Source organism: the organism of the source record quoted next, unplaced genomic scaffold (assembly GCF_019419815.1).
Source record: "Pyrus x bretschneideri cultivar Hongxiangsu unplaced genomic scaffold, Pyrus_bretschneideri_v1 Contig22, whole genome shotgun sequence".
Taxonomy (NCBI): Eukaryota; Viridiplantae; Streptophyta; class Magnoliopsida; order Rosales; family Rosaceae; genus Pyrus; species Pyrus x bretschneideri.
The window spans coordinates 5,089,064-5,101,736 of record NW_025999524.1 but is presented as its reverse complement, the minus strand read 5'-3'; the positions used below and the strand labels follow the sequence as shown (position 1 = coordinate 5,101,736).

The following is a 12,673-nucleotide window of genomic DNA, read 5'->3' as shown; positions in this document are numbered from 1 at the left end:
CTTTTCACATTTTGACTACGAGACTCTTTGAAGATGTAACTCTCTATAGACTCTTTCCCACCTTATTGTTTAAGGTTAATTTTTGTTTGAATGTTACAAAATCTTGTGCTAAAAACATAAAGGTGTCAGAGTGTTCACGAAAAGTATCACTTAACCTAATTACACTTTTTCTCTTGGTGAGGAAGTCCATAAGAAAACACCTTTGAACCGACCAACATATATTGTTTTGAGATATTGGCTGATTTTTTCCGATTTGTAAGGAGCTGCCAATTTCTTTATAAACTTTAATTTTAACTAATTATCTCATTGAACTTTATAATTGGCTAATTTCCCTCATAAATTTTAATTTTAATCGATTACCTCGTGAACTTTTATTATTGACCAATTTTCTCTCTAAGCTTTAATTCCCCCTAAACCCTAAAACTCAAACAAAAAAAGATACGAAGTGAACTAGCGGAACAAAAGAAGAAAAAAAAATTTGTTATTTGCATTAGGGGTAAAATTACTTTTTTGCAATTATAAAATTAAAGTTTAGAAAAAAGTTAGCTAATAGTAAAAGTTCAAGGTTAATCGACTAAAACTAAAGTTCAAAAAGAAAATTTGTCAATTACAAAAGTTTGTGTGATAACTGGGTAATATAAAAGTTCATGATAAAATTGGCAGCTATTTACAAACTTAGGAGGAGGATGAAAAACTCGACAAATGTTTTTTCACTCTACTTTATTAGGAGAAAAAAAGAAGATAAAAAATGCGTTTGGTTGGTGGAATCAGAGAGAAATTCTTGGATCTGATATTTATCACCCTTGGGATGAAAAATTAAGAATAAAAAATGGAAGTAAGAGTATTCGTAAACCGTTGAGATGAATCATGTATATGAAAAGGTATGAGCAAGACAGTTTATGCAAATACTCAATTGAAAATGACATTATTATTATTATACTCTATATAAAAATAAATAATATTGAACACCATACAAATATTTTCCTCGTTTTCTAATATATAAAAAGGACATTTCTCCAATGCGATGTACGCACCAACCGTGCCTTGGTGGGCAAATGAGAGAGAGAGAGAGAGAGAGAGAGAGAGAGAGAGAGATGCTGAATTATTTTGTTTAATACCAATTTGTCTGGGATAATTGGGTGGCATGGACTGTAGACCTTTGACATAAAAGAGCATAATCTCTTTGACCCCGACTGATTAGAGTTAAGAACATGATCAAGTGGCATTTGTTTTTTTTTTTTTTTTTTTCAGAGTGAAATTTAGGTATACAAAAGTCTTGGTTTCTTGGTCACTTTGTGATCAACGACTTCTATATAGTCATTCATGGTTAAATTTGATATAAAAAATGAAGATCAAAACATTAAAGACACGTTCATTCATTATTCAATCTTTAATATGCAATCCAAGGTGAGTGATTATGTATTTTCTAATTACTAGGTGACTATAAGTTGGTGTTGTATCGTTTTTTGATAAATGATATATATTTCTTGTTGTATGTTTCTCTCATGACGGTAAACACACACAAAAAAATATATACAGAAGATTGGACTGCCAGTAAAGTTCATGTCACGAAATTGCATATATATATATGTGTGTGTATATATGTATATATATGTATATGAGGTAGGATAGATTTGATCAGATTTCATGGTGTTCTTAATCTGATAGAGATATGAGGTAGGATAGATTTGAACAGATATTTCTCAACGATGCTAAAACAGCGACATCACAACACAAGATCATATAAAGGCGCCGTGGATGTGCATACAACATAGTAAATTAGTGATAGTATAAGCCGTATACGTGGTCCCTCTGAAGAAGAGAATGCATGCATGGGTTAACATCTCAGCTCTTCCCCACATGTCTTGAACAATTTCCATGTGACTATTGACAGTATATTGAAAGCCAACTTTTTCCGCTCTAGTTTCATATATTCTATACGTAAATTAAGTTAATTAGCCAGAGCAATGATGTACCCATTTAAAATATAGTTCAAATCCTCTTTATTGTAGATTAGAGTCTTAATAGAAAATGTTTGTTTAGGTAGCACTTCTGCTTATCGAACTTTTTTTTTTAATAAGTGTTTCTTCTTTTGAGAATGTGTTGAAATTTTAATTAATTAAAAATCTTTATAGAAACTTAAAAGTTATTCCTAAAAGACGAACTTAGCAGGTTTCTTTTGGACAAGTTGTTCAACTGGAGATTACTGGGTCAACATAATGTTGAGGGAGAAATGTTAAGGGCTCTCTTGAAAGTCGGATTCTCTATGGATTATTTGTCATTTTATGTTTTTGACATAATATTTTGGCTTGTTATAGTAACATCTCACACATTATTGAATACATCCCACAAACTTAATACACTCCATATTTGCTTTTTATATTAAAATTTATCTTAATACATCCCACATGTATTTTCATAATACCTTCACACCTTGCACTCTCAACATACACCTTAAATTTTCTACATACACCTAGCATTTTCTACATACATCTCATACTCTTCACAATAGTTTCTTTCTTCGGTTTTTGTCTCTGCTACATACCATTTGATACAAAATCATTCACGTCATACAAGGATCGATTTGCTCAACTTTTTCCCTTACATTATTGTTTAGTAACAAGGATTTGCTCAATGTTTTTCTAACTAGTGAACATTGATCAGCGAGGGGGTGTACCTCAAAAATGATAATACATTTTAACCTTCATCCATATGTGACGGTACATTTTGAACAAGGTTTGGGCCACAAGTTCCGGCAGCCCCATGGAATTGGAATTAACTTCTCAATGTTTGAGGATACAATGTTACTGAAAGTAGCTGACTTAGATATGTTTGTACCATACTTGACCAATCTCGAAACTACTAAGCACCGGTCAACAGCATACTGTCAAGGACCCACAAGACTTTTCCTCCAACCAGGAGGCCAATCACAACACAACACATGTCGGTATCAGAAGCCAATCACAGCGCGACACGTGTCGATATCAGAGGCCAATCACAACACGACACGTGTCAATGTCAGAACAAAGTTAGAAACTCTCTTCTATAAACTCTTCTATAAAAGGGGATCATTCTCCCACAATAATCCCTAATGTCATTTGTACTAAACTATTCACTAGAACTCACTAAAAGAGAGCTTGAACCTATGTATTTGGGTAAATCCTTCACAACTAATGAGAACTCCTCTACTCCGTAGACGTAGCCAATCTGGGTGAACCACATACATCTTGTGTTATTTGCTTCCCTGTCTCTATTCATTTACATACTTATCCACACTAATGACCAGAGCAATCTAGCGAAGGTCACAAACCTCACACTTTCTGTTGGACCAAAGTCCTCGCCGATTTTGTGCATCAAAAAGATATATATCCTATAGTTGTGCCCTTCTACCTATGATAGATCAGAGGGAAGCCCCATGTCTATAACAATAAACTCCTAGATAACTCAAACTGTTTTCGATAGAGAAAGGTGAATTCCAAGTTAGGCTTAGGGTTTTCAAGCAGATTCTTTGGGTGAATGGGATGAGGTATGAACTATATGAGATATATAGCATTGGTAATTTAGTTGAAGGTGATGTGCACAAATAATGTGTAATTTGCCTGTCTGAACCATAAAAATTGACGTAAACTGTGACGTATCAGGTAGTCCTTGAAAAATTCCACTTTAAGAGAATCTCTTTATCATTATCATGCTAAGGTTATGAATCGGAGTGATCAAATTGTAGATATATAGTACAATAACATGAATCTGTTTGCTCTCTTATTTAGGTCTCTTGTTTTTTTAATGTATATACATGTTCCAAGCAAGAATGCCATGCGTGTCTTGTGCTTGGGATGACTACTTTTTTGTATTTTCTTCCATGTGAAATTATATGAATCATGCAACGCTACTTAAATACTCAGTTTTTTTTGTTTCGTCTGAAATGTTCGCTTATGGAGTTTCTGCAAGATCTTTGGGCACGTTTAGTGGACCGAACAAGATAGGATTCCGTACTTCAGACTGCTTAGGCTAAGATTAGATTCGATAGGTTGTGCTTTTTGTCTATTCCTTGGTCTAGACTAACTCAACTGAATTTGGATTAGATCGAAAACCCACCTGCATTTTGATCGACCCACGCTGCAAACTGAAAAAATAAATGAAAAATTATTGGCGGGGACCAAATTCTAGCATCTAGTATCACAATTTTCCAATGGTTAGAACGTCTCTGAAACGTTTAGCTTAGAGATTAAGCGGTCTCTTTTGGTTCAATTTGTTTTAATTCGGTTTGGATCATATTTAATTAGTTAAGAACCGTGAACTGAGCCATGTGTAGCCAGTCTAGTTCGGATTTTGAAGGTTTTAACTATTTTCGTCAACAATCAATTGGTCTAGACCGGTCACTTCCAATTCACCAGTTTCCCCCAAATCCTATGTTTTATACGTGCACTGGTGCTATGGTCAGTGGCAGATGCATATTGGGACCTTGGTGTTCCTAAGACCACTCGGACCGCTCGGAGTTTGAGAAATATACATACGAAGATCTTTTGAGGACCCTCCAAATGTTTGGCACTAGTCATTTTTGTGCTCGGTGTTTGACGAAATGCCTCTCTCATGTTGCGTCAACAACACTCTTCAAGCTCTCTCAATAGCACTCATTAGATTGCTTGTCATATGTCAATATCTATTGACATGTACGCAACTTGATTCGGCTGACGACAACAGGCTCACCAAGTGTTCGACAATGCCTCAGTGTGAATAAATTGAAATTTTTTTGCTTCGCACTTTATTTCTATCTAAAAAACTTGAACCTTTAACGCGACTCCCAAAATTCGAATCCTAGATCGGCCACTAGCAATAGCACCAGGAATATGCCATTGCTTCGCATGGACTTGGAGAGAATCATCAATGGCACACCTTGTAAAAAGAAGGGGCATTGCCTTGACTACAAGAAGAAAGAAGCAAAAAATCTGGGCATTTGGAATTTTTTGTTCAAAGATATTTATTTTCTTCCAAGTTTTATTTGTATGGATATACAAATGTAGGGCTATTGTTTATTGAGGTATCTTATCTTCCAAACTTGTTTGTTTGGTCCCAAAATCCCCCTCTTCAAAACAAGCATTTGAAAAAAAGAACCAAGGGCGCCAAATTGAACACTACTCTGAATTTGTTTAATCTCATCAATGGCTTCCACTTCAACTTCTTCAACAATTTATTTGCAAACCAATGCTCAAAAACTATCTTTCCCCTCAAAGCCGGCAACCAAAACATCCCACACAAACCTTAGCTTTCCGTACTCATTGCGATTCGCTACTAAATTTGTACGTGTGAAGTCTTCTAGCACTGCCTACAATGAAGTTGTGGTGGATGAAGAGATGGACAGAATCAGAAGGCTCCAGAACGGGTCTGATGTTCGCGGGGTGGCCTTGGAAGGCGAGAAGGGGCGGATTGTGGACCTAACACCACCGGCTGTGGAGGCCATTGCGGAGAGTTTTGGTGAGTGGGTTATCGACGGCTTGGAGAAGGAGCAAGGACAACTTGTGGAGAAAGTTAGGGTGTCCCTTGGCAAGGACCCAAGGATTTCAGGACCAAATTTGAGTGTAGCTGTATTTTCTGGACTAGGTCGTGTAGGTTGTTTGGTATTCGATATGGGACTTGCAACTACACCGGCCTGCTTCATGAGTACAATTTTGCCTCCATTTTCCTACGACGCTTCAATCATGGTATAATATATTCAGCAACATCTACAAAATGGCACTGTTTGCACTAATAAAATGTAAAGTTAGACTAGGACTTATGAGGCATTTCCTAATTTATTGGGACGGGACCGTAAGTCTCCTTTCCTTTGGGGTCAAGGGTGGATGCTTACTTCTTGTGACCTTAAGGGCTCATCTCGCCTAATTCTTTACTTAGAAACAAATCGAGGCATGTTAAATGTGAGGTTGAAATCACAGTTCCTTCAAGTCAATTCTCATATCACATAAGATGTAAAACAATTACTATGATCATTTGATTTTGAACGTTGTACTGCAGATGACCGCATCTCACTTACCCTACACCCGAAATGGTCTCAAATTTTTCACCAAGAAAGGAGGACTAAGCTCGCCAGAAGTGGAAGACATATGCAATAGAGCAGCCCGAAAGTATGCCAATAGGCTCGCCAAAGTGTCAACATTGCTCAATGTCGCTCCATCAAGAGTTGATTTCATGAGCTCGTATGCAAAGCACCTCCGAGACATTATCAAGGAGAGAGTGAACCATCCGTTGCATTACGAAACTCCACTCCAAGGATTCCAGGTTCGGAATTGAATTAGCTTTTGGGAAATGAATTCTGCACACGCCTTTTCTCCTACTGTGCACACCAATTTATTTATATCTCTTGATTCTTCATTGATATATTCACGCGAAATGATGACTAATTGCTTTTTAATTAATGCAGATAATAGTGAATGCAGGTAATGGATCAGGAGGCTTTTTCACATGGGATGTGTTGGATAAACTTGGGGCAGACACCTTTGGCTCTCTATACCTTAATCCAGACGGAATGTTTCCGAACCACATTCCCAACCCTGAGGACAAAACCGCTATGGCGGTAACCAGAGCTGCAGTGCTAGAAAACTCTGCTGATCTTGGGATTGTATTTGACACTGATGTGGATCGCAGCGGCATTGTGGATAACAAGGGCAACCCCATCAATGGCGACAAGCTCATTGCTTTGATTTCTGCTATCGTATTGAGGGAACACCCTGGAACCACCATAGTGACCGATGCGCGTACAAGTATGGCGCTTACAAGATTCATCACGAATCGGGGGGGTCATCATTGCTTATATCGTGTTGGTTATCGAAATGTGATTGATAAGGGAGTGCAGCTTAACAAGGAAGGCATTGAAACTCATCTCATGATGGAAACATCTGGACACGGTGCTCTTAAAGAGAACCATTTCCTTGATGATGGTAATTAGCATTGTTGTTTTTGCATATTCTGTTTTCTACTTCCTTAATTTTGTTTTAATTTAAATTCTTATGTAGCTTATTTATCGTGCTCAAATTAAATAATTGTTCGTAGGAGCTTACATGGTGGTAAAGATCATCATCGATATGGTGCGAATGAAGCTTGCAGGATCAGACGAAGGGGTTGGAAACATCATAAAAGACCTTGAAGAACCGTCAGAGTCCATAGAGCTGAGGATGAATGTAATTTCTGAGCCTAGATATGCAAAAGAAAAGGCAGTGGAGGCCATTGAAACGTTCCGAGAGTACGTTGAGGTAATTGTTTTGAGCAACTCCTCATTAGTTCATGCAAAGTTCCTATGACCTTCACGCATTCAACAACTCTTCACATCCTTACCTTGTTTGATACGAAACACACATTGACTTTTAGGAAGGGCGGCTTGAAGGGTGGGAGTTAGATTCGTGCGGAGATTGTTGGGTCAGCGAGGGCTGTTTGGTAGACTCAAATGATGCGTCAGCTGCTGCCGTTGACGCACGCATGTACAGGTGCTGTACTAAATACATTTGAATTTGACGATTGTTTGAATTTAATCATAGCTACATTTCTTCAAATTTTAATTAAAACTTGTATGTTTCAGAGCAAAAGTATCAGATGAGGAACATGGACAGCATGGTTGGGTGCACATTAGGCAGAGCATTCACAACCCGAATATTGCAGTGAACATGCAATCAACTGCGCCTGGCTGTTGCCGAACAATGACAAGAGTTCTTCTAGATAAGTAAGTCATGTTGCTCCATATTGACGTTCGCCCTGCTACGTATGTAAATTCATAGAATGGTAAATAGTAATGTTCTAGAATGATTGATTCAATTGACGATATGTTTCGTTGCAGATTTCTCATAGCAAGCGGAATGGATAGAATTCTTGAAACTAACCAGATTGATAAGTATGCCAAGAGTGGAATTGTAGGCTGAGCTGCTATAATCTACGGTGAAGTTGCTAGCTAGGTATACAAACAGATGGATTACGTCACAAAACTTATGTATAATGTATAAATCTGCGACTTATAACGTTTGCCATGTTGGGTTATTTTTCGTATTCACAAACAATATGGATGCCAATCTCATCATGCCAAAAGCATCATACAACAAAATCAAGCTGTTATTTGTGAAGGTTTTGGTTTCCCCCACGATATTGACTTGTATCCGTTTAAAGATGATGGCGATTTAACTGCAGGACGCAAGTACTCTTGTCTATTGTAATCTGTTGAGATTCGTATTTCTTGCTGGTCGTCTTCATCTTGTGTGGACAAGGAGTTTGCGTTACTGCTACGCGATGAAGTCGAGCCAGTAAACATACTGTCATCAATCACTTCCTTTCCCTTCCATATGATCTTAATATTGCAGCTGGTGTCGGGCGCATTTCGTAGAATCTGACTGGCTATTCCACTTCCTTTCTTGGACCTCAGTTTCCTCAGACTTGATTCGATGGTTCCAACTACTAGGTTTCTTATGTTTTGAGTCGGAATAAGGTCTAGGATTGCCTTGGCAACTGTATCGCTCTCAATGAGCATAATTTTAACGTCATATTCATCAACATACAGAGGCTAATCAGTACTAATAAACTTGTAATTAAATAGCTATAGAGGGCCTGTATTTTGGAAATCTGATAATACCTTAGCAGATGAGCAGGCATCAACGTATCTGTCAAGGAGCTTCCTCCTCCTGTCTCTTTCTAGGGCCATGCAATTGTTCTCCATCTTTGGACTCACTGTATTTTTTGGAAGCATTCCTACTGCATGTCAGAAAAACCAAGACAGAAATATCTCTTACTAATCATCAATTAAATGTTAAAAAATCAGTTAATTAATTAAATGCAGTCATAACCCTATGGTTAATTAGTCGCCTTTACAGCTAGAAAATCTGTGTAATCTGAAACTTGTGTTGAACTCCTGTAGTGTAAGACTTTGATGGATTCAACTCGAATCAGTAACTTGTGCAATACACACACGCCAGATATGTCAACCCTTGTATCACTCTCAACTTTGAAATTTAGTAATCAACTAAATTATAAAAAGAATAAAAAATATATTTGATAATATAGATCAAATGTATGAATCATGACATCTGAGTCATCTGACTATACAGCATGCATGTTCATCGTATTAGGCTCTTACAATTTGGGATTGCTTTAGGAAAGGTTAAAACCGCTTTATGACAACCAAAAGAAGTTTTAACTGTGATTAATAGAAAAACGTAAAAGTGTTTCAAGATCTTAGCTAGAAGCCTAGAAGCGCTTTCTAAAAATTGAGGACTTGAACATTTACTAACAATAATTGACGTGTTTTTAATTGAAGAACACTTTTAGCAAACACGCTAATGAACTTACAAACAAGCCTTCCTCATCTGACCTCCCTCCAACTGACCGCCGGGCGGCGACATGCACACGCAAACACACAGAGACATGGTTCATGCCTTCATGGACACAGAGATGCACGTGAATGCAATTGACGATGATGAGAAGATGAATTAGATAACTGAACTTACAAGGAGAAGGAACAAATCGCATCGGTGGGAAGACATGGACGATGACTATTACTGGTGATCGATCATGATCATGTGTCACTGCGGCGCGACTCAGTGTCCAGAGAAGCGCATCCATGCTATACTCGCTCTTCTGGCCCCCAACTGCTACATAGTATTGATAAGGACCGACCTCTTCCTCTCCCTTGGAATTATTCTTAAAGTTAAAATTAAAATCAATGGAAAACAGGCTTTCATCATCATCGTCCTCCTCATAATAAGCAGCTTCTAATTCTTCTTCGATGGACGTCAAGGCCAAAGGCAAAGGCAAGGGCATCCTCGTCTCTTCCTTTGTCATCGTCGTGCTTATAATAAAAGCGCCGTTAAACTGCTGGCGACCGACGTCGTATGCACCGGCAACCAAGCCCAATTGTTCCGACTCCGATATAATTGGATCTTTTGAAAGAGGCAGCAGAAAAAAACTAGAAAGTGAAGCAGCCTAGCTAGCCAGCTTGCCGTGTTTTGTTCGCACCGTAAGCGTAAAAAACTTTGATTTGTATCCTTAATTTTTAATTTAATTTATAGCCACTATTTTTTTTTTTTTACATAAGTATGTCAATTACATGTCACTTAATACTACAGTATAATGATATTCTTTTCACTTAATATGGCTTGCCCATTAAGAAGTTTAGCCCACTTCATCACCCTTAGTGCAGCGAATATCACTTCTTCTTCTTCTTCTTAAAAGAAAGCGAATTGTTATTAGTACTCCAAAAATCTCATTTGACACTCCAAATTTTCTATAATTAGAAAGACAAATACACTTGTGAGGAGTGTAGAATGAGATTTTTAGAGTGTTAATAACAGTTCCTAAAAGAAAAGCCAATTATATATTTATTTTATGTTTTAAATTACTATGTGAAGAATAATAATAGGGTTTAAATAATCTTTTTTGTTCAATAATATTACTCTCTTATAGATTTTTAAGTAATTCCTAAATTTTAAAATATTATTTACTCTTATTTGAATTTGTTTAAATGTATAATTTATAGCATGTAGAAAGAGTTATCTTAAATAATGACAAGAATTTCGATCAAAATATTAAACAAATATGATTTCAATCCAACGATTAAGTTGACCAAGGACTGAAACTAAAATCACCGTTAATTCTATGTACTATTGGTTTCAGTCTAAACTTTTCATGCCGTTTTGTCTTTTGCGTGTACGTTGTTGTGGTGAGGTCTCTCACTTCATTTCTGTTTGTTATTTGCTTTGCAAGAGATTTTTTTCCTTCAAATATACAAAAGAAAAGGACTGAAATAGAATAGAAAACGGATCCAAATGGTAGCTCTGAGTATATTCATATGAAATTATGAATTATAACGTACTTAGCACAATTTTTTATATTAATATTATTATTAGAGGATACAAGAGTTTGAAACTATTATAATAAATTAGGAGAGGAAGAAGTTTCGAACTGGAAAGTAAACCAACACTTTTATCTACTAGGATATTGGACCACATAAGTAGTACAAATTGGAATCTATAAATATATTCATTATAACAGGGTATAACTAATTCACAATGATGCTTGTGACATCCCACATCGCCCAGGGGAGTGATCCTTAAATGTATATTCTCATCCCTACCTAGCACGAGGCATTTTGAGAGCTCACTGGCTTCGGGTTCTGTTGGAACTTCGAAGTTAAGCGAGAAAGTGGCTAGAGCAATCCCATGATGGGTGACCCACTAGGAAGTTGCTTGTGAGTTCCCAAAAACAAAACCGTGATGGAATGGTAAGCCCAAAGCAGACATTATCGTGCTATGGTGGTGGAACGGGCTCAGAAAGTGATCCGCCACAAGGCGGGATGTGACAAATTGGTATCAGAGCCTAATCCTGGTCGTGTGTGTGCCGATGAGGACGTCGGGCCCTTAAGGGGGGTGGATTGTGACATCCCACATCGCCCAGGGGAGTGATCCTTCAATGTATATTCTCATCCCTATCTAGCACGAGGATCACATGATGCTCTCCTAATGTTCTTATTTTGAGAACTTGTGAGGGTGAAATGCATATTAACCACAAGATTATATTAGGTTAGATAAAAAGGATTATAATACTAAAAATAATATTGGTATAAATTAAAAAAAGGATACAAATTATAAGCAGAAATATATGGAAAAAAAATACAAAAAATATATATATATATATTTAAAAATGATTAATGAGTTTTTTATTTTTAAAATTACCATATAATGACTTGTAAATAATCTAACATTCCAATCATGACATGGGGAAACGTCAAGAAACTTTTATCAAAAATGAAAACAGAATAAAGTTTAATTAATGAGAAAGAAAAATGATAAATAAGAGCCTAATTTATCTTATGAAAATGGTAATAAGAGAAACATTTTTGGTATAGTAAGAGAGTAAATTATTAAAATAATATTAATACACTTATGGATGAAACAAAGGGATTTGGATCCTCTCTTAAGCTCAGCTTGCTGAGCATCTTGACCAAATCATACGGACCGTTGGATTTTGATCCAACGGTTATAAACAAGGGGTCTCTCTAAAAGTTATAATAATTGTAGTCGTTGAATTAAATTCCAACGACCCTTGTAATTTGCTTAGGAGCTCAGTAGGCTGAGCTCAGGAGATGATTCAAATCCGAAACAAAGACATGTTGGGGTAACTAATGGGTGGGACAGTCGATCACCTGACATTCTCAATTTCTTAGTTTTATATTGAAATATGAGGGTAAAAATTGGAAAGGGATCATCTCCGGATCCCTTCCTTCTAATCTACTAAGTCTTGGAATTCGGATCATTAAAATTTGATTCAACAGCTAAAGTTATTATAACTTTTAAAGTGCATCACTGTTTGTAGCCGTTAGATTAAATTTCAATGGTTCAAATTTCTGAACTTGATAGATTAGGAGGAAGGGATCCGAAGATGATACATTTCCGTAAAAATTGCTTTCTGATTAGGATCAGACAACTATTAAGGATTGCCCTGCTGCTCGCAATATATAATCTAAGAATTTGGTGTTACAATCATCTTAAACAAATCTTGCTTTATGTCCCCCACTTGTGCTTTTATTCAATCTGGAAAACCACAGTACAATATGCAATTTAGGGGGCGTTTGTTTGCCCTCACTAAGTCGGACTGGACTGGACTGGACTAGCTATTAATCCAATACTGTGTTTGTTCCATGCTGGGA

At 36.8% G+C, this 12,673-nt stretch overlaps 2 protein-coding genes across 2 annotated transcripts; one reads left to right on the top strand and one right to left on the bottom strand.

Moving 5' to 3' along the window:
• The first annotated feature begins 5,046 nt into the window (after window positions 1–5,046).
• Window positions 5,047–8,102, top strand: LOC103941057 (phosphomannomutase/phosphoglucomutase). The gene is made up of 7 exons (XM_009351238.3): window positions 5,047–5,699; window positions 6,010–6,273; window positions 6,416–6,932; window positions 7,045–7,244; window positions 7,360–7,475; window positions 7,568–7,708; window positions 7,823–8,102. The coding sequence occupies exons 1-7, from the start codon at window positions 5,160–5,162 to the stop codon at window positions 7,902–7,904; spliced, it is 1,860 nt and encodes a 619-aa protein (XP_009349513.2). The 5' UTR covers window positions 5,047–5,159; the 3' UTR covers window positions 7,905–8,102.
• Window positions 8,103–8,247: 145 nt separating this feature from the next.
• LOC125477573 lies at window positions 8,248–9,968 on the bottom strand. The gene is made up of 2 exons (XM_048584807.1): window positions 9,477–9,968; window positions 8,248–8,724 (listed from the first exon to the last, which is right to left on the bottom strand). Exons 1-2 carry the CDS (start codon window positions 9,808–9,810, stop codon window positions 8,570–8,572), a joined length of 489 nt encoding a protein of 162 aa, XP_048440764.1. The 5' UTR covers window positions 9,811–9,968; the 3' UTR covers window positions 8,248–8,569.
• Between the last annotated feature and the right edge of the window lie 2,705 nt (window positions 9,969–12,673).